Raw genomic sequence first — 21,789 nt, 5'->3', positions numbered from 1 at the left:
GATTAGTGGAAACAAACTGTGATGAATTAATATCGCTTAATGGACAAATAAAATAATTCAGCCACACAGTGACCCTCTGCCATGATGTTAGAGAGACACAAATGCTCATTTAAATTATTTGTTCAGTGTACTAAGAGGTTGAACGGCAATCTATTATTAATTTCATTCAAATGCCCACATGCTTCTCCCTGATTGGTCCGGATGTACCATTCCGGTGGCATTGGGGAATATAGGCGTCACGCGCTGTTTATATTCCATTTTAAAGCGCTAATTAGCCATTTCTTATTAAATGAGTCTTTTGTTATTATTTTATAATAAGGCCCATCATTTTTCCTAAGGATTGGTTGCTACATTGTTGGTGAATAAAGGGGGTTTCATGACGACCAACTTACCTGGAAGTTACCTGCGCACACGTGACACCTTTCATTTTGAAATGTTGGCGGAAAATCAGCAGCAAAGATGGTTCACCGTGCAGTTATACATTTATTTTGTGCGTTTGGACTCTTTCGGAAAGGTGAGAAACAGTTTCCAATATTAAACAGGTCTATGTCATTTATTTTTCTTGCTGAAAGCACAGCTGTGTGGCTCCTGAATGTTCTTTGTTGTTGTTGCGTGATTACGTTACGTTTTTGGCGGTTCATTTTGAAAATACGTTTGCATTGGACAATGGTTAAATTGATATTTTATATCATATTTTGCAAAGATGCCTTAACAAATCAGACTTCATCACTGAGTTGGACTTCCTTATTGTAGCCTTTTGCATAGGAACCACAATGTGAGCTGCCATCTCCTGCAGTAACTAAGTAGGTGACATTTAGGCCAACTTAAAGGTCCAGTGAGTATCTCACTATTTTCAGACTGTTTACAAACCGGTCAATCGATTTCTGGAGAAAATAATCAGCAGATCAATCCATAATGAAAATAATCATTTGCTGCAGTCTCATACAAAGTAGTTCAAGGTGAGATCCACCTCAACCAACTACAACAGTAAAATGCTGCTTTTACATTAATGCATGAGTAATAATATTCTAGTGATGTAATATATAACAGTATAACAGTCACAGGGGACATTTTTCTTTCTGCATTGCATACGTTATCTTTTAATACTTTACTTTTTTCTGATTATGCTTACTTTTACTTAAGTAACATTTTCAGTGCAGCACTTTAACTTGTATTGGAGTATTTTTACAGGGTGGTATTTAGTACTTTTACTAAATACCACCCTGTGTGGTACTTAAGTAAAGGATCTGAATACTTTGTCCACCATTGTGCAGGTCTACCAGCTGTGATAGAAACACAGCGGACTGTGATGGCAGCAGTGGGAGAAGAGGCTCGTTTCAGCTGTCAGCTGCTGCAATCTAAAGATGTTCTTCAGGTCACATGGCAGAAACTTTTACCTGAGGGGCAGAAGACTCTCGCCACCGACAACAAAATCTTTGGTCAAACTGTGAATCCTGACTTTAGAGATCAAGTGGAGTTTAAAGGTGCTGGACTGCAGAACAGCTCCATAGTTATCAGGAAGGTGACGGAGCAGGATGAAGGATGCTATCGCTGTTTGTTTAACACCTACCCTGAAGGTGCTCTCACAGGTACAACCTGCCTCCAACTCTATGGTAAGAACCTTTCTGTAATATACATAAAAAAGATCCATAACTCTTTGTTTCCTCTGTAATGTTACCTGTTTCACATGGTTCATCTCCGACTTCACCCAAAACATGATTACTTGTCCACTTGACATAATTGTGCCATGAATGTTTGTTTTTGACATGTATTTTACAAAACAAGTCCAAAGTCTTCATTGTCATTCTTAGATCTCAGGCTCCCTCCAACAGAGCTCTTACAGATGTAGAAAAATGTACGAAGAATCTAATTAGAATCTCAGACATAAAATAGTGCAGCAGCTAAACTTTAGGAATCTAATATAGTATAAATAAAATATACTGTGGTAGACAGATAAGTAATAATAAAGTGTATAAACTGTAATGTAAACAGGTAATGTAGTAGGCCTGAATGTGTAAACATAATAAGAACAGCTTGTAGACAGGTATGCACATAAATAAATATACTATGATGTGTACAGGCCGGACAGCAGCAGGGAGAACAGTTTGTGGTTGAGGGTGGTGCAACTGCCATACCAGGCGGTGATGCAGCCAGTCAGGATTCTCTCAGTGGTGCACCTGTAGAAGGTGCAGAGTATCCTGGAGTCCATGTTGTCTTTGCGATGGAGTGGTGGTGTTTTTGAAACATGTGGGGACTACTATATGTGATATTTAAACATTTTATAAATGTGTTTCCTCTGCAGAGCTGCATGAAGCCCTTCTGCATGTTAGAGAATCAAACTCTCCTGAAGAGGCAGTTGTGTCCTGCTCGGCCACAGGTCGACCTGCTCCCACAGTAACATTAAGTGTCCTGCGTCACAACGTCCACTTTTCCAACCACAGCTCTGTCCGTGTCACCAACACCAACGGTACAGTCACTGTCACCGCTACAGCTGTGCTGCCTCGTTTCCATGGCAACAGCACACAGGTTGGATGTGCAGTGCGAGTGCGCTCTGGTCCTCAGAGAGAGGTGTTTATGATGATTCCTGAGGTCAAACAGTCGTTTGCCGATGGTGAGAAACACTTCCAAAGCTACGCATTTATAGATTGATGAATACTTGATGATTCTGATGTTTTGGTTTCTGTTTCCAGGTTTTGATGAGGAATCTGGATCTGATGACAGTGGTCGCAGTAAGTTCATGTTCAGTACTTTCATTTGATCTGTTGTTGCTTTATAATTGTTGAGTGTGTCATATCAACAATTATTCCTCTTTTTCTCAAAGGTAGGACTTTGATCGTTGCACCATTCATCATATGGGCCTGTGTTTGTTCTACTGCAGTCATCTTTATCCTGCATAAACCAAAAAATCTGAACTGGTACTTCTTTCATTCATTATCTGTGTTGTTATAATATCTGTGTCTCAGTCAGTGAGAGCTGATAAATGTTTGTTCAGCTCTAACTGTTCTTAAATCCTTCAGTCTGTCACACAGGGACCCTGAGATGATCGAGATGCCTCAAACTACAGTCACAGACACTCAGGAGTAAGACTCCCTTTCTGCTGTCATTCTTCACTTTCACACTCGCAAAATGATTTGAAATTTAGTTAAAATGTAATTTTTGTTTTTATCTGAGGGACCGAGAACCTTCAGTCACGCAGGACAACGATCAGATGAGACAACGGAAATCTCCTGTGAAGAGTCAAGCAAGTGATGACTCAGATCGGTCACCTTCGACATCAAGGAGGCTGTAGAGCTGGTTGGATTAACACAGTTTTATGTGTAACTGTGACGAGGTGATGCACAACTACTGTTACGTTTGGATTAACTACAAAATAACCCAAAAGACTCACGTGGCAGACTGAGTGACCTGAACAAAACTGCATCAAGCTTTGGAGGCAAAATGTTGCAGCATTTGTGAAAGAAATGAAATGACGGCAGCATCTCCAGATAAACGAACGTGTGTTTTTATACTATTTTTTTTATTCCATTTAGTGTTTACATGCTTTTATATGTTTGTAGTTTTTTAATTGTGGGCCCTCCATAATGCTGCACTTACCAGTATGGGTAAAACATACATAAGACAACACTGAATATCATTTCACCTCTGTTTGCTTTCTCGTGACTTTACGCTATATGGACTGTTTGGTAAGGGGGTTTTTTTTATGTGTTTTTGTAATTTGTTTCTTCTAATGAGCTAGCACACATGCCTATAAAGTCCTTTTTAAACTATTAACTATAAACCTCTCTGCTGTATCAAGAATCACATGCAGCTCTTTTGAGAGCAAGCTTCCTTTTGCAGGAGTGCCCTGTTAACAGGGCAGGCAGCCAAACGACGACCGCTTCACAACGTTAACCACCTGTTTGTTGTTACCAAGACGATTAAGGTCCGCTACCCTGTTGCTGGCTGCTGGACATTCGTAGGATTATGCACGAATAACGGTGCATTACTTTTCGTAAGATATCCACAAACCACAAGACTTTAAGTGAAAGAGAAAACATGACAATTTAAACACATTGAGCTGGTGGCACTGAGATACTTCAGGAGGCTGGTAAGATCATGTCAGAACCTCCTTTTCCACTTTCACATGACCTGTTTCTACCTGTTTCTGTGTTTTGTGCACTACCATCTATCAGTATCAGTAAAAATCTTACTAGTTGTAGAGTTTTCACTAAATCCAGGAATATCTATCCACCTAATACGATGACATCATGTCAGTAAATATGCCAATATGTGACAAATTGTGGGAGGAAACATGCCAAATGACTGTAAATGAAAACTTGTGCATCATAAATTCATTTCAGTGTTCATAAGAGTCACATTATCACTAATAAATCCTCAGTGCAACATGACATTTTGACATTTCTTGCTTGTTAAAAATTGGCATTATCACTGTTACTGCTGCCACTGTCTTCTGCTGCTACTAATTATAGTGACAACAACAGTACTGGACCCATCAAACCTTCATGTTCATATTTAGATGTAATTTATTCCCAACTCTTCGTCAATGTCAGCTGCAGATTAGCAGCTGTAGTTGCACCACATGGCCACTGGAGGCCCCTGTTTATTCACATTTCCTGAGGAGGTGTGGAGCCATCAGGGAAGGCAGCAGGAGTCTAACACAGGCTGCTTGTTCTTTAATGTCAGAACCTCCTTTTCCACTTTCACATGACCTGTTTCTGTGTTTTGTGGACTACCAACTATCAGTATCAGTAAAAATGTTACTAGTTGTAGAGTTTTCACTAAATCCAGGAATATTTTCCTTTAAACCTGCCATCAGAAAAATTGACGTCACCTAAATTATATTTGCTCATGTGAACAAGCGTCGTCTGGTGCACTGAGAGATTAATTTACATTCACATTTACATTCTTTTCCATTGGTGACGTGGGCGCAACAGGAGTCGGGCGCTGTTTACATCGCATTTTAAATTAGCCATTTCTTATTAAATCTTTTGTTATAATTTTACAATAAGGCCCATATTTTTCCCTAAGGATTGGTTGCTACATTGTTGGTGAATAAAGGGGATTTTATGACGACCAATTTACCTGGAAGTTACCTGCGCACACCTGCTGTTTGCACAGCTGTCACTGTGAACTTGGCAGAAGATCTGCAGCAAAGATGATTCACCGTGCAGTTATACATTTATTTTGTGCGTTTGGACTCTTTCAGAAAGGTGAGAAACAGTTTCCCATATTTTAAACAGGTGTATGTCATTTATTTTCTTACTGAAAGCACAGCTGTGTGGCTCCTGAATGTTCTTTGTTTGTTGTAGTCGCATGAATACGTTTTAGATGGATCATTTTGAAGATACTTTTGCATTAGTTCATGGATAAATTCATGTTGTATTTTGCAAAGAAAAAACGTTTTAACAAATCCGACTTCATCACCGAGTTGTACTTCTGTATTCTAGCCTTTTGCATATGAACCACAATGTGAGCTGCCATCTCCTGCAGGTCTACCAGCTGTGATAGAAACACAGCGGACTGTGATGGCAGCAGTGGGAGAAGAGGCTCGTTTCAGCTGTCAGCTGCTGCAATCTAAAGATGTTCTTCAGGTCACATGGCAGAAACTTTTACCTGAGGGGCAGAAGACTCTCGCCACCGACAACAAAATCTTTGGTCACAAAGTGAATTCTGGCTTTAGAGATCAAGTGGAGTTTAAAGGTGCTGGACTGCAGAACAGCTCCATAGTTATCAGGAAGGTGACGGAGCAGGATGAAGGATGCTATCGCTGTTTGTTTAACACCTACCCTGAAGGTGCTCTCACAGGTACAACCTGCCTCAGACTCTATGGTAGGAACCTTTCTGCATTATTACAGACATTTCAGTAATAACCCTCTTGTCTGTGGTGCCAATAGAAAAAACTAGAAGAGGGGGAACTAGATTCAAACAAAGTGAGACAAAAAAAGATACACTGCAGCAACAATGACAAGAACCAGGAAAGAGCGAGAGAAAATAAATAAATAAATAAGACAAAAAGATAAAGGAGTATAATGTTCGACTTAGATTATCTCATTATAGTGTATGTGTGTAGGTAGGTGTGTGTGTTTGTGTTTGTGTGGGTGGGTTTTCTGTGTAAAAGATATAGGGAGAGGGGAGAGACAGGAAAACAGGGAGACACCAAAGTAAGAAATAAAGGTGAAAAAACACAACTACAATGCTCTTGGAGAGCATCTCTGGTCGGGCTCTCAGGACAAAGGGGGTCCAGGGTGGATCTGGGGCGGGTTAGGTCAGGACAGCTGGGTTTTTTTTATTTATTTTTATTTTTGTTTGCTTGTTTTATCCTTTTTTAGCTCCTTTCCCTTTCTCCTCTTCCTCGCTGTCTTTGCTCTCGCCTGCTTTAGGCCACCAGCAGACCCGTAGGAGGCGGCTGGCCTGCTGCAGGTCAGATCCCCTTCAGAACAGCCCCCACCCCTGTCCCAAACTAGTCCAGTGCCCTGAGCCTCCCCAGTCATCAGGGTCCAGTCCGAGGTGGTGCCATCTTTCAGATATAGTTGGCATGAAGGAATAAATAAAACACAATAGAATAAAATATAACAAAAGATAAATGAATATGCAAACTAGTTCATAAAATAAATGAATAAACCATAATAATAAAGAGACAGAAGAGAGAACAAAACGAATAGAGCGGGTTGTTGAGTGAGGAGGTTCAGTGTCATTAAGTGAATGTCTGAGCGGCCTAAACGTGAAGATGCCATCATGAGAGGAAAAAGAAGTAATTTAATAAATACAATCAAATAAAAGATAAAAATGAATCGTGGTGCATAGTATTGCAATCGTTATTCCCATCACACCTAAAGGACTTCCTCCCATCCACACTGGACCCGTACCAGTTTGCCTACCGCAGCAATAGGAGCACAGAGGATGCAGTCTCCATGGCACTGCACTCTGTACTCACACACTTGGACAATAAGAACACTTATGTATGTGTATGTGCTGTTTGTTGACTTCAGCTCTGCATTCAACACTGTCATCCCTTCCAAGTTAATCACCAAACTTGGAAACCTGGGCATTAACACCTCCATTTGCAATTGGATTATGGACTTCCTGACAAACAGACCTCAGCTTGTTAGGTCCGGCCACAACTGCTCCACCACCATCACACTCAACACTGGCGTACCACAGGGCTGTGTGCCGAGCCCCTTCCTCTACTCCCTCTTCACACTCGACTGCAGGCCTGCACATGGATCTAACGCCATCATCAAGTTTGCGGACGATACTACGGTTATTGGTCTCATCAGCAACAACGATGAGACTGCCTACAGGGAGGAGGTCCAGCACCTGGCCACATGGTGCTCAGACAGTAACTTGCTCCTTAACACCTCCAAGATAAAGGAGCTCATCATGGACTTCAGGAAGGAGAGAGGAGGCACACATGACCCCATGAATACTGCAATAACTTATATACTGCACTATTAACTATTTCCATAATTTGCACTACTTTATATTCATTGCGCTGCTGTTCTGCCCAGTCCAATTCATTATTGTACATATCCATCAGTATACTTCTGTTTATAGTAATGGCATTTGTATATAATGTCCATAGTACCACTTGTAAAATATTTTCATAATATTGCTCTATCCTGCATTTATGCACACACTTTATATCCTGCACTTGCTTATTGCACTTCTGGTTAGACCTAAACTGCATTTCGTTGCCTTGTATTTGTACATGTGTAATGACAATAAAGTTGAATCTAATCTAATCTAATCTATCATCCTCACCACTACTACAATAATAACACTAGCAAATATAGACCAGTAATTAGGTATAATAGACTACCTTTAATTATAATCGCTGCTGTTTTAGGTATAGATTGGGATTAAGTCTGTAATAATAATAATAATGATAAAAGCAATAATAACCACAGTGACAAGAACAGTAAAAATGGCAATATCATCAAAATGAGGATGATGATAGCAGTGACAACAGCAACAATAGCACCAATAATAATATCAACAATAGTAACAACATAGCAACATAATAATAACATCAAGATGATGATGATATTAGTAATAATTATTGATAGTACTCATAGCACTGGCAATAGTGCTGGTGATCATACAACGGAAACAACAGTTATGTAGTAATATAGTATTATTATTGTAATTAAAAATAAATGAGAAGAAAAAGAGAAAACAAATAATGATAACAATGACATTGTTATTGATAGAAGTAATAATAAACTGAAACAGTGTAATAATAATAAACCAAGGGCAATAATTATAACTACCAGCATTAATCAATAATAATAATACCATTGCTACTACTCACCGCTATCACTACCACCACCATTATTAATAGTAACAATAACAACGATACTAGTAACAAAACCAGAAGAAAAATATCTACAGCACATATACACAGTACACACAGTATATATACACATACATATATATGTACATACACACATTATAATATTGTCATTATAATATTATGTTTTAAATGTGTTTCCTCTGCAGAGCTGCATGAAGCCCTTCTGCATGTTAGAGAATCAAATTCTCCTGAAGAGGCAGTTGTGTCCTGCTCGGCCACAGGTCGACCTGCTCCCACAGTAACATTAAGTGTCCTGCGTCACAACGTTCACTTTTCCAACCGCAGCTCTGGCCGTGTCACCAACACCAACGGTACAGTCACTGTCACCGCTACAGCTGTGCTGCCTCGTTTCCATGGCAACAGCACACAGGTTGGATGTGCAGTGCGAGTGCTGTCTGGTCCTCAGAGAGAGGTGTTTATGATGATTCCTGAGGTCAAACAGTCGTCTGCCGATGGTGAGAAACACTTCCAAAGCTACGCATTTATAGATTGATGAATACTTGATGATTCTGATGTTTTGGTTTCTGTTTCCAGGTTTTGATGAGGAATCTGGATCTGATGACAGTGGTCGCAGTAAGTTCATGTTCAGTACTTTCATTTGATCTGTTGTTGCTTTATAATTGTTGAGTGTGTCATATCAACAATTATTCCTCTTTTTCTCAAAGGTAGGACTTTGATCGTTGCACCATTCATCATAGGGACCTGTGTTTGTGCTGCTGCAGTCATCTTTATCCAAACAAATAAACCAAAAAATCCGAACAGGTACTTCTTTCCTTATAATATCTGTGTTGTTATAATATCTGTGTCTCAGTCTATGAGAGCTGATAAATGTTTTTTCAGCTCTAACTGTTCTTAAATCCTTCAGTCTGTCACACAGGGACCCTGAGATGATCGAGATGTCTCAAACTACAGTCACAGACACTCAGGAGTAAGACTCCCTCTACTGTTATTACTAACTTGCACATATTTATTACTTTCAGTTGTTCTGCACTCTATTTTAGATTTTTTTTCCTATCTACCATCTCGTCTCTGTACCTCCTGAACTAATCTGTTCAGCATGTTTATTCACATTACTGTTGTTCAGAGGAATTTAGCATAAAATAATTATGGCATGATGTAATAATGTGAGTGTCTTTTTTTACCTCAAGGGTCCAAACACCTTTAGTCAAGCAGGAGAACCATCAGAACACACAATGGACACCTGAGAAAAATCTAATAAGAGACGACCCAAAGGCGTCATCTTCAACAGCAAGAAGACTTATTTTGACTAACGATTCTGTGACAGAATAACCCACAAGACTGTGGTGCCAATGCTGGGACAGTCAGAGCTGAACAGAAGCTGCATGGGAGGCAGAAGATCCTGCTTTGTGAAAGACATGAAAGATTACACTGCAAACCCTGCACAACATTCATCTCTTTGTCTGACAACTCAATGAGAGAGAAAAGTGTTTCCCACTCATGGAAATTAAAAGTGTAAATATGTTCAATACAATTCAATTTTATTTATATAGCGCCAATTCATAACAGAAGTTATCTCATTACACTCTTCCTATAGAGCAGGTCTAGACCGTACTCTTTAAAATATTGTTTACAGAGACCCAACAAATCCCACTATGAGCAAGCACTTGGTGACAGTGGCAAGGAAAACTTCCTTTAAGAGGCAGAAACCTTGAGCAGAACCAGACTCAATGGTGGGCGTTTTGGGTTGAGAGAGAGAGATGGGGGGGGGCACAATGCAAATGTCACCTAAAATTTTTGAATAATAATAATGTAATGGTAGTGGTAATATTAATATTAATATTAATAAAGTAATAATAATAGGAATGATAATGATGATAATAATCGTAATAAGACTAAGAACGTCTTTATATTTCATCATTCACTGTGGTATTTTATTTCTCTTGTTGTGAAGCACTTTGTACTTTGTTTTGATAAATGCTCTATAAATAAAGTTTTATTATTATTATTATTATATAAGAACAACTGTAGTAGCAGTTGTAGAGCAGCAACACGGGGCAGCAGGCGGCTGACAACCACAGATCCAGACTCTGCAGCTCCGGAGGCAGAAACACCTGCTGAAAGCGACAGAAGGAGAGAAACGAGAAAGCACAAAACTACGGGAGAGAGAAGATGTCGAGTTAGTAACATGCAGTAATGGGATCAAAATGCGTACAGATGAAGAGGGAGAGGAGCTCACTGCATCATGGGAAGTTTCCTGGCAGTCTAGGCCTATAGCAGCATAACAAAGGGATGGTTCAGGGCTAACTATAAGCTTTATCAAAGAGATATGTGACAAGTTGTGGGAGGAAACATGCCAAATGTTGTTGCTGTAAATGAAACCTTGTGCATCATAAATTGATTTCAGTGTTCATAAGATTCACATCATAGTAATAAATCCTCAGTGTATCATGACGTTTGATATTGCTCATTAAAATTGGCATTATCACTGTTACTGCTGTCACTGTCTTCTACTGCTACTAATTATAGTGACAACAACAATACTGGACCCATCAAACCTTCATGTTGTTCATATTTAGATGTAATTTATTCCCAACTCTTCCTCAATGTCAGCTGCAGATTAGCAGCTGTAGTTGCATCACATGGCCACTGGAGGCCCCTGTTTATTCACATTTCCTGAGGAGGTGTGGAGCCATCAGGGAAGGCAGCAGGAGTCTAACACAGGCTGCTTGTTCTTTAATGTCAGAACCTGCTTTTCCACTTTCACATGACCTGTTTCTGTGTTTTGTGCACTACCATCTATCAGTATCAGTAAAAATGTTACTAGTTGTAGAGTTTTCACTGAATCCAGGAATATCTATCCACCTAATACGATGACATCACGTCAGTGTCTCTCACCTGTCACCTGCCAGCTATAAATATTACGTTTTATTCGTGTATTATTATTTTCCTTTTGTAAACCTGCAGACAGAAGGATTTACGTCACCTAAATTTAATTTGCACGTGAAAAAGCGTCGTTCCTTTGTTCAAAATAGCAAAAAGTAAGAAAGGTGAGCAGATGTATGCTTCTTTAGACACTATTTAGTGCACCTGTAAATGTGTGTATATATTATTATATATTGTATTAAATATACAACAACAGTAACAAATGTGTAAAACTCTCCACTTGTACACTTTTGCTCGGTGTTTGTAACCGTCACTGAAAACGAAAGTAGTCTGTGAAGGTAAAAGTGTCAGACTGGACTGTTCCACTTCGGGCTGCAATAGGGGACAGCAAGACGTCACGCGCTGTTAATATAGTGTTTCTAGAGCACAATAGTGATAATTGATCAAATAAAATAAAGCATTTGGGGTTTATTCGCTATTCACTAAAATCCTGTTCCATTATGTATTGCCTGTTATATGATATATTTAACTTTTTACATTGTTTTATATTGACTACACCCCTCCCCCCCTCCCCCGGCATTCTGTACACCTGCATGTTAGATTTGAATTTTAGCGCAAATGAGGAGGCAACATGGCAAACGGAGCAGTCCTGTATCTCCTTGTTGTGTTGGGATCTTTTCAAAAAGGTAAGAAAGATGAGTTGAATTCTTTAATAATATCTCACGTTTTGGTTGGTTTTAAAGTTATTTGTTGTGCATAGGTTAAACTTTTAAACCTGTTTCACTCCTAACACCGCTGCTCAGTTCTATATTAAAGTCACTGACTTAAAGCTGTTTATTGAATTACACATCAGCAGTATCATACTGTCACAGATACACACACACTTCACACACCTGGCATTGCATCTCCTGCAGGTCTACCAGCTGTGATAGAAACACAGCGGACTGTGATGGCAGCAGTGGGAGAAGAGGCTCGTTTCAGCTGTCAGCTGCTGCAATCTAAAGATGTTCTTCAGGTCACATGGCAGAAACTTTTATCTGAGGGGCAGAAGACTCTCGCCACCGACAACAAAATCTTTGGTCACAAAGTGAATCCTGACTTTAGAGATCAAGTGGAGTTTAAAGGTGCTGGACTGCAGAACAGCTCCATAGTTATCAGGAAGGTGACGGAGCAGGATGAAGGATGCTATCGCTGTTTGTTTAACACCTACCCTGAAGGTGCTCTCACAGGTACAACCTGCCTCCAACTCTATGGTAAGAACCTTTCTGCATTATTACAGACATTTCAGTAATAACCCTCTTGTCTGTGGTGCCAGTAGAAAAAAATTCCCCCTGCTGAATCACAACTTTAACCTGTTTCATCGCTCACTTTGTGCTCCTCACCAGCAGCAGGCGACTCTTGTGCCTCATACAAACTGACATACTGGACAAATAGTATCCTGTCAGAAGCTGATGTCTTTGTAACAACATATTTTATAAATGTGTTTCCTCTGCAGAGCTGCATGAAGCCCTTCTGCATGTTAGAGAATCAAACTCTCCTGAAGAGGCAGTTGTGTCCTGCTCGGCCACAGGTCGACCTGCTCCCACAGTAACATTAAGTGTCCTGCGTCACAACGTCCACTTTTCCAACCGCAGCTCTGTCCGTGTCACCAACACCAACGGTACAGTCACTGTCACCGCTACAGCTGTGCTGCCTCGTTTCCATGGCAACAGCACACAGGTTGGATGTGCAGTGCGAGTGCGCTCTGGTCCTCAGAGAGAGGTGTTTATGATGATTCCTGAGGTCAAACAGTCGTTTGCTGCCGGTGAGAAACACTTCCAAAGCTACGCATTTATAGATTGATGAATACTTGATGATTCTGATGTTTTGGTTTCTGTTTTTCAGGTTTTGATGAGGAATCTGGACCTGAAGACAGTGATTTCAGTAAGTTGAGTTTTAGAAGGTCTCAAGTCAATATTACCTTCATGAATGTTGAGTGAATCATGTCACTAATTTTTCCTCTTTTCCTCACAGATTTCACTTTGATCATCGTGGTGTCCGTGTTAGTGTCCTGTGTTTGTGTTGCTGCAGTCATCGCCATCATGTTGAAACAAAAACATCAGAACGGGTAATTTTTTACTTTCATCAACATCTCTGCGGCTGTAATATCAGTTTCTGACAGTTAATAGGGTGAAGATTGATTGAGATCTTTTCAGACAAAACCCATGAATAAATAATTGATAAATGTTTGTTCAGCGTTGACTTTTCTTCATTCCTTCGGTCTGTCCCACAGACACTCTGAGATCAAGACGCCACTAAAACCAACCGAACCCAATTATGAGTAAGACAATTTAGTCATTTTTCACTTGTACATGTTTTGTCGCTTCTGACTAATGAAATTGACTAATGTCTTGTTTTTATCTGAAGGAACAAAACACCACTCTTGCAAATCAAGCAAGTGAACGAGCACCCGAGGCAACGTTCTACTGCGAAGAAAAAAGAAAGCGACAACCCAAGAGCATCATCTTCAACAGCAAAGTGTCAGCGACAGCTATTTTCACAAAAGTCACCTGTTTAGTGACTCAGAATAACCCACAAGACTGCAGTGCCAAAACTAAGACAGCTGGACTTGAACAAAACTGCCAAAATATGGTGGCATTTGTGAAAGAACTGACACAGAAAGTCCTGTGTTAGAAATGATCTTTCAGTACAGAACAGAGAACATGTCTGTCTCAGTTCATTGAAATCAAGATCAAAAAGATTCATGTACACAGTAGATTTGATGTTAATGTTTTTGTCCTTTCGAAATTTTTACCGTATCCTTTATAACATTTGACCATCCTTTTTATGTGTTCATGTTTTTTTTAATGTGATGTACTTACCTTTGCCACAAAGAAGAACTACTCTGATGCGTCTTTGTTGATTTCACGTATCTGTTTCTTGTGACTTTACACACTAACGTAAAGTATTTTATAACATCTGTGATATAATTCAGATGAAGCATTTGCATCCTTTGTTTTGTACGTCTTTGTTCATTTGTTTTTTTCTTTTTCAAATGAAATGCATATAAATTTACTGCTGCTGCTTTTTGTATTTTATTTATATAAACTGAAACTTGGCAACCATGAAATTACAGGGGAACACTGAATATAAATAATGAATGTGTATGAGTCCTAAAATAACAGCAGTATATACCTGGAATCAAAACGTTCAAGAGAAATAATAAATAAAAGTGGGGGGGAATTTCCCTATTTCTGAACATTGATAATCTTTAAGTAATATAGTATTTTGTACCATCTGTCATTATTAAACTAAATATAACATTTTGAAAAAAATCATTCTCACTTGTAATGATGCATTTGCAAAACCAAACTCTTTGTTTTTAGGGGTGTATTCAATAAAATGCTGCATATATTTTAGCACTTATTTTTGTTCTCCCTGTCTTTATGTTGTTTGTTTCATCTAAGAAGCTAAAGGATGCAAATGTGGGCAAATGAGCAACAGCTTTGGTAAAGGAACATTTAACAAAATGTGGGGTTTGTGCAAAGAAGAGTCACTGAGAATCTTAAACTGTGGTGTTTTATATCTCTGGAGAGGGCTTCATGTGATGGTCAAAAAATATACTGCATCTCCAATGAGTAAATAAAATGTGCCCTGCGGAATGTAACTGCATCTGATAATGTATTTTAATCAAATATCAGTTTTTCTAAAAGTCCAAATAGTTCCTTTGACATGTTTGGAATACAAAACATGTCAGTGTTTTAGAGCCGGATGAGCTGTGATAAGAAACTGGTGATTTATTGACTTACTTAAAAGCAATAGTGGAAATATCAAACCATAATAAAAAGGATGTATTCCCAGCAGTGCAGTGAATGTCTGCTGCAGCTGCACAACATGGCCGCCGGAGGTCCTGTTTGCCTCAGAGTTGCTGAGGCTGTGTAGGGGCTGCGATGCGGCAGCAGGACTTCAGCACAGTTTAGTCGTAGTTTAATGTAAAACTGAACTATGGATCATTCTGCTGCAGTTTCACATCACCTGTAGCTCAGGCAGCACCGGGAGCACTGGGGAGCTGGCTTTCTCTTCTGTGGACTTTCATCTGTCGGCGGGTAAGTCTGATTCATTATGAAACATTCTCCACGATTTTAGCTGCAGCATAATTAGTTTGGAATCACTTTTAGTTGTAGTTTTTTTTTTTTTTACTTAATCCAGAAACACACCTTAATTGGTTTGTCTGACTTTTTATGGTGAAACTCTTCAGGGTGTAAAACGAGACATGAAGATATGAATGTTTTAAAACTATAAAGTTTTTACTGAAAACAACATTTAACTTGTTTTTAGAGTAGTTTTGTTCCCTTATAATGACTTATATACCCGTATCACTGACGTAAACTAGAAAATAAGTTAAAATTAACTTGTAGGCTAACTGAATTAAGCTATATAGCTATAATTTTCCTTGTTGATGTTTTTCTTAGTGTTCCTGGCTGTAAAAAAAAAAGCCATTTTCCACTATATTTTTGGGTGAAATTTTTATATGTATGTATAGCATTTTATCAGTTGTTATGATTGTTAGGAGGTGAACCTGTCAAGAGAAAGATTTACAGCCCCAAAATTGAAAAAGCCTTTTCCCTCTCCTGCTTTAAATAACATAAATGTGGGAAAGGTGATCAGTTTCATGCTTCTTTTTTGTCTCAGCAATCTGTTCAAGAAATCTCACACAACATCTGTCTTCTGGGCCCGAAACCAGCTGTGGCGGAAATGTTCAGGGCACATCTGGATGCGGGATTAGGATTTAGGTTGCCAGCCTGGTTTCTGTCCCTCTCTTGGAGAACATGAAACATTCAGCTCTCCTGAACAAGTTCTGTCAAGACATATGTAATGCTTACATTGAATCGGCCTATGAGTGAAGCATTTGACCTCCAAAGAAGCAACAATTTTCTCTCAAATACATGCACGCTCAATAAAAGAATAAACACACCAACATTTGGAAGGTCACATTCAGCTATATCTGCTGGAGTTTCACATTAAAAGCTGATTGATTGAATTAGATTGGTTGTGGCCTTTCTAACAGCCCACTGTCAGACATCAGTGACATTTTTGTAGTGGAAAAGTGATTTAAGTGTTGCCCAACAGGAGCAGGCTGCATGTGTGAAGCCAGATGGTTTGGCACTGTAAAAGAGCAAATAATGCCCATAAAGCTCTGAGGTCTGGACCTGGTGTGTCTTGTGGTTTAGGCGGGTTTCTCTTTCCCAGCAAGTCCACTTCACTTCACTTGTATAGTCTGATCAAAGGCCTGATCCCTGCTGTTTCCACTTTTTTGTCCAGGATATGCAGAAGTGACACACACATACACACACACACACACTCACTTCTTGCATCATCATCTGACCACTGTACTTAGTTTGAGGTTGGATTTTGGGTATTGATTTTGAAATCTTGAGGTTGGCGTTGTCTAGACGTCAAAGTGGCAGCTTGTTTTGCTGCCTGATGATTATGGGCTTACAGGGTTCATGCTGTGGGTTAACATGTAAAACCTCCATTAGACCCCAGGTGATGGTTCTTGAATCAGCAGCTGTTGTTGTTGATGCCTAGACATTGTATTACCATGGCAATGACTTTTAAAGTGAACTAACCCCGGTGTCGTGGCTGCAAAGAAGTTCAGTTGTTCACGTGTTAGTATTTTTCCTTCACTACTAAGCAAAGAGTGTGCTCCCTGATAATGCTGGGACGATGCAGTCATTGCTAATGTCATCCTCTGGCCTCATGTTTCCCATTACAGCAGACAGTGTGCCAGTAAGATGCAGCTACAACTGTGTTGACCAACAGCAGCTCAGCAAGTCACAACACTGGACAGCTGACAGGGGTACATCTGCATCACAGCCTCCCCATTCACACTTGTTTCTTTGCTAATTGAACCTCTTTTTTTAATGTTATGTAGCCACAAGCTACTTTGAGGTTTAGGTTGTGTAAGCTCTCTGACAGTGTTTGTGTTTGCAGCTACAGCCTGGATGAGATACTGGGTCAGCGTGTGAGTTGGTAACCCTGCCTGAGTGTGCGATGTGTGGACCTGCCCTGCCCCTGTGTCTGCTGCTCTGGATAGCAGGAACGACTGTTTCCAGGACGCAAGGTACGTTATTAAATTACCGGCAACTCATTTTAAGAGGATTTTTGATGTAACCAAGGTTGTGCAAGCCCCCAAAAGGCAGACAGAGGTAACTGTTAACCATGCATATGTATACAAACTGTGAGGTTTTATGATTACAAAAGGGTTTGAGAGAAAAATCTAACTTTAGTGAGTTCAGTTTCCATGGTACCTTCCTTAGTGCTCAGCTGCTGGAACTAACTAAGTACATTTACTTAAGTACAGAACTTAACAATACTTGACTATTTCTGCTACTTTATACTTCTACTGCACTACCATTTTAGAAGAAATATTGTATTTTTTACTCCACTATGTTTATCTGACAGGGATTTGACAAGATTTTACATTTAAAAAATTGTTACCCAACCGTTTTGGCTTGTAACCTCTTACAAAAAAGCAGCGTCTAGTTGGGGCTGTAGTTCAGATGTGTATACAGTAAGTTGTTAGCAGCTCCACAAAAGAAACATTTCCTCTCTAAACTTCTCAGATGGTTTCATTTAGATGAGTGTTCAAGGCTCAAAGAGGTCAAATGATTTAATATTTCATATAAAAGAACGTTGAGATTCGAGAAAAGTCCAAAATTAATACAGTGTATCAGAACTTGTTTTTTTCTTCTTTCCTTCCTCATTAATCATCTCACAACCCCTCAGATCTATGTGGTGACTCTGGCGGGGCCCAATCCCTAAGGTGGGAACCGCTGGACTAAACTACCTAACTATTTATAAAGTAGTCAAAACTAGCTTCACCTTAAAATGTCACATTTCAGGCTATATGACATTTAAATGTAATATGGTCTCTGAACTCAGGTGAGGTCATAGCTCCTGCCACTCTGAGAGCAGAGGCAGGTCGTCCCCTGCTGCTGGGCTGTAATCTCACCTCGGCGACAGGCGACACCGTCCGGCAAGTGCGCTGGCTCAACAGGCACAACAAGATCCTCCTGGCGTACCAACAGAGCGTCCCCATCCGCGTCAGCCATCAAGAACCCAACGTGCAGCTCACTGCCTCCCACAACGACGCCAGCTACATCACCATCAAGAGGGTGCGGTCTGATGACGAGGGCTGTTACCGCTGCATCTTTGATGTTTATCCCTCGGGCAAGCAAGAAGGCAGGACGTGCATCACCGTCACAGGTCAGTCTGGCAGCTCCAGAAGCTCCAGATCTCTAAAAACAACTTGAGCTTATAGCTGTGTCAGGAATCTGTGCTAATACTGGCCAAACAACTTTATTCATATTTTAGATCATTAAGGGTTCATAATAATATATTCCAACATGATAAATCAGTTTTTGTGTTTGCTTTGGATTTGGTTCCTAGCTTCTGTTGTTTTAAAGAGCAAGTTATCTTTAATAAGCATTTTTTTTCAGTGTTGCTGCTCACACCTAACATTTGAACTTTTGTTCTTTTTTCCACAAAGACAAAGCCTTGCAGCTGTGTTTATTTGTCATGTAGTCTCTGCGCAAGTCCTGATTAGGGTCACAGAGAGTGTTTGTGTTCCTCACGAGACCCCTTATGAGACAGGAGGAAATAGGCTGAACTGGCAGAGCAGCAGGGGAGAAAGCCCACCCACCTAGCTAGCCTTGGCACTTCCTGTTACTATTAAACGTGTGCATACACATTTTTACTACCCCCAGATTCCTCCTGTTACCGCGGCTCCTGCCCACAAGCAGCAGTCCTGTAAAGTTTTCATTGTACATTTTGATGCCAGCAGAAATAAATCCACATACAGCTAACATACAATCACATTGGATCATCTTAATTTTCTTGATATTAAATATTAATAACAGCAGCATTTCCTTTGTCCCAGGTAAAGTGCACCTGGAGGGCAACAAGACGGCCGTGAGCGGGAAGCCGGCCACCCTGTCCTGCTGGTATGGCCTCCCTGAGAGGGTGCACCAGGTGCTGTGGAGGAAGACGGCCGAGCAGGGCGACACCACCACCGTGGCCTCCTACGCCAAGCACGGCCACCAGAACATAGTGGGGCAGTTCATAGGTCGAGTTAGCTTGAGCCGAACCCTGGGCGACACCCAGTTGACCATCCAGGCGGTCAGGACGGAGGACGAGGCCTGCTACACCTGCGAGTTCCACACATACCCAGACGGCATCAAAAGCGCCACCGCCTGCCTCTCTGTTTATGGTGAGTACCTTATATGGGTCAAGCTCTAAAAACACTGGGTCCACCAGTGTTAGTGTCTCACGTCCTCCCTGTCTGGTAAATGGTCGTGTCTTTCAAACTCCACGTCACCCACGCACTGTTTCAGCCCAAGCTGAGATACTTGGGTGATGTCACTTAAGTCGTTTTCTCTGACGTGACATAGCTCCTCCAAAGCCACAGAAAACATCACACACAAAAAAAATTAAATTTTAAATTGACTTTGTCATGTAAAATTGATGGAGTGCTCCTTTAGCCTTCACATGGTAGTAGACAGGGGATGTCATTGCAAATAAATCATCATGTTTGATGAAGCTGTTTTGGAAATAGCTAGTTGTGACTAATGTTAGGTATTTCCAGACATTGTTCTAAACAAGTTAGATACAGAGCTTTTTTGTTCGTTCCACTTCTCCTCGCTGTCATTTGCTTGGAAATAATGATGGTGTTTAATTATGTGTTATGGTCTCTGAGCTCTGGCTTCCCAGTTGTGTTCACCAAACTAATGATGTTAGCCATATGAGTGGCGCTAACCGGTCACAGACGCATTACTGAAGCTTTTCCAGGTGGAACTTAGACATACATTTTTATTATTTTATTATTTATTTATTTATGTTGATTTTTATATTTATAGCCTAAGCTAGTTTGCAATGGCTGTCTCCAGATTGGCCTTTATACAAATACACAAAAGTCGACAAGAAAATACAGACAGAACAGCACAAAAAAGCAATATTAAACTGTATTAGACTAATACATTTATATTTTTTTATTTTATTTTATAGGGAGTATTAAAGTGAACCTGTACAGTTCAGCCTGAATACATACACTGAACACCTTAAGGATTATTTTCCAAATGATCTTGACACATATTGTACTGGATATATTGTAGCCTGAGAGGAGGCCTAGAGTGTGCCTGTGTGTGTTCGTCCTGGGACAAAGCTCAGGAAAGGGAAGTGCTGTGTATAAATAAACCACAGGCAGCCCTGAGGTGAGAGTTACTCTAGTCATTAAACTACTGTTCTGACCTGCTTTGGTGACAATGTTTCGTGTCCCTCGCCGACACTTAACCTCATCCTCTTTTCTCATTCAATGTGCCACAGAGGTGTAAACCACAATGTTAAAAAGAAAAGAGTGTAACCTTTCTTAGACTTTTAGAAGTCGTACGCAAATGTTCCAGGAGTGTGAGTGGCTGTTGATCTTCCTTTGTGTGTGTGTGTGTGTGTGTGTGTGTGTGTGCATGTTTTTGGAGTGATAGTGCTGACAGAGGGAGGGGTGTCATTGAGGGGAAAGGGGTGATTAATTTGGGAGAAAGCCCAGGGGATGAGTGGCTCACTGTTTCCCTGGACACAAGGCCCTCAGTGTGTGTGTGTGTGTGTGTGTGTGTGTGTGTGTGTGTGTGTGTTCTCCCTGCTCTGCTAAACAAGCTTTGTCTAAACTGACGGAACCAGAGATCCAGACACACAAACACAACCACAGAGTTAGTAAAATCAGCTTTGACTCTGATTTCTGTCGGCCTGTCGGAGGACAACTTGTGTCATTGTGTCCTCGGGGGAAAGAGAGATTGACAGGCGATGTGCTCTGTCTCTCCATCTCCATTATGAAGGCAGGGGAACAAATCTCGGCTTTCTGTTGTCTGTGATTGGCAGGCTCAAACAAAATACAAAACAGCTGCCAGAATCACGAAGAAAAAACAGTATATGAACTCAACTTTCTGAAGAAAAAAGAAAATTTAATATAAGAATAATAATAAATCTTTCTTTCATCAGTTTTACCCAAACCAGAGGTGAGCCATGTGACCTCATCCTCAGGAGTCACTGAGGCAAACTGCACCGCCCAGGCCCGACCTGCAGCAGAGATCATGTGGAACATCGACGGGGACAACCGGACGCTTGGACCGCCCATTTCTTCTGTGTACGATCAGGGCGACGGCACGACGATAGTGACGAGCACGCTGTTCTTCCAATCAGGGTTGCTCAATGATCTGTCCGTCAAGTGCATCGTGCACCACCAGGGTCTGGAGAAACCCCTCACAGTGTACCTCAACACAAACGGTTAGGAGCTCATAAAGCCTCGTCTAATGGGGTTTTTACCAGACTGAATGTTGTCAAGTTATTTTGGTTATTTCTGAATAAATACAGTGATGTTGCAAAAATTTCATATGCTAAATATGTGCACAAATACAGCCACTTAATGGCATAAAGATCAGCATCATGGGGTCTATGCTGACGTGTCTTTAAATAATAGAAAAAAAGCAGGAAGTAATGTAATAAATATATGATACGTTTATCAACATCATCATCAGACAAAGCATGTATCACATGCAACACAC

At 40.4% G+C, this 21,789-nt stretch overlaps 3 protein-coding genes across 9 annotated transcripts in view; all 3 read left to right on the top strand.

Annotated features, from left to right (window-relative positions):
* The first annotated feature begins 76 nt into the window (after positions 1 to 76).
* Positions 77 to 9,840, top strand: LOC122872109 (OX-2 membrane glycoprotein-like). Of its 6 annotated transcripts, none has more exons than XM_044187857.1 (7): positions 77 to 514; positions 1,275 to 1,613; positions 2,303 to 2,611; positions 2,691 to 2,729; positions 2,822 to 2,915; positions 3,030 to 3,080; positions 9,502 to 9,840. In XM_044187857.1, exons 1-7 carry the CDS (start codon positions 460 to 462, stop codon positions 9,641 to 9,643), a joined length of 1,029 nt encoding a protein of 342 aa, XP_044043792.1. In that variant the 5' UTR covers positions 77 to 459; the 3' UTR covers positions 9,644 to 9,840. The 6 variants fall into 6 exon arrangements, with proteins under 6 accessions (XP_044043792.1, XP_044043791.1, XP_044043794.1 ...); XM_044187856.1 differs by having other exon boundaries at positions 3,018 to 3,080; XM_044187859.1 differs by lacking the exon at positions 9,502 to 9,840 and adding an exon at positions 3,172 to 4,388.
* Positions 9,841 to 11,777: 1,937 nt separating this feature from the next.
* LOC122872110 (OX-2 membrane glycoprotein-like) lies at positions 11,778 to 14,603 on the top strand. Its single transcript, XM_044187861.1, has 7 exons — positions 11,778 to 11,883; positions 12,112 to 12,450; positions 12,693 to 13,001; positions 13,082 to 13,120; positions 13,211 to 13,304; positions 13,470 to 13,517; positions 13,604 to 14,603. The coding sequence occupies exons 1-7, from the start codon at positions 11,829 to 11,831 to the stop codon at positions 13,752 to 13,754; spliced, it is 1,035 nt and encodes a 344-aa protein (XP_044043796.1). The 5' UTR covers positions 11,778 to 11,828; the 3' UTR covers positions 13,755 to 14,603.
* Positions 14,604 to 15,102: 499 nt separating this feature from the next.
* The window catches only part of LOC122871766 (OX-2 membrane glycoprotein-like), a 15,554-nt gene continuing 8,867 nt past the window's right edge, over positions 15,103 to 21,789 (top strand). Inside the window, exons 1-6 of one of the 2 annotated variants that reach the window (XM_044187121.1) lie at positions 15,103 to 15,282; positions 16,953 to 17,036; positions 17,177 to 17,300; positions 18,122 to 18,445; positions 19,119 to 19,448; positions 21,227 to 21,511. In XM_044187121.1, coding sequence (XP_044043056.1) covers positions 17,231 to 17,300; positions 18,122 to 18,445; positions 19,119 to 19,448; positions 21,227 to 21,511 — 1,009 coding nt within the window. In that variant the 5' untranslated portion in view covers positions 15,103 to 15,282; positions 16,953 to 17,036; positions 17,177 to 17,230. Of the gene's footprint in view, positions 15,283 to 16,952; positions 17,037 to 17,170; positions 17,301 to 18,121; positions 18,446 to 19,118; positions 19,449 to 21,226; positions 21,512 to 21,789 lie in introns of both variants that reach the window. The other variant, XM_044187120.1, reaches the window with a different exon arrangement.

The sequence above is a fragment of the Siniperca chuatsi genome, linkage group LG24 (genome assembly GCF_020085105.1).
Source record: "Siniperca chuatsi isolate FFG_IHB_CAS linkage group LG24, ASM2008510v1, whole genome shotgun sequence".
Classification (NCBI taxonomy): Eukaryota; Metazoa; Chordata; class Actinopteri; order Centrarchiformes; family Sinipercidae; genus Siniperca; species Siniperca chuatsi.
The sequence above is the reverse complement of the archived record's forward strand: the minus strand, read 5'-3'. Positions and strand labels throughout refer to the sequence as shown.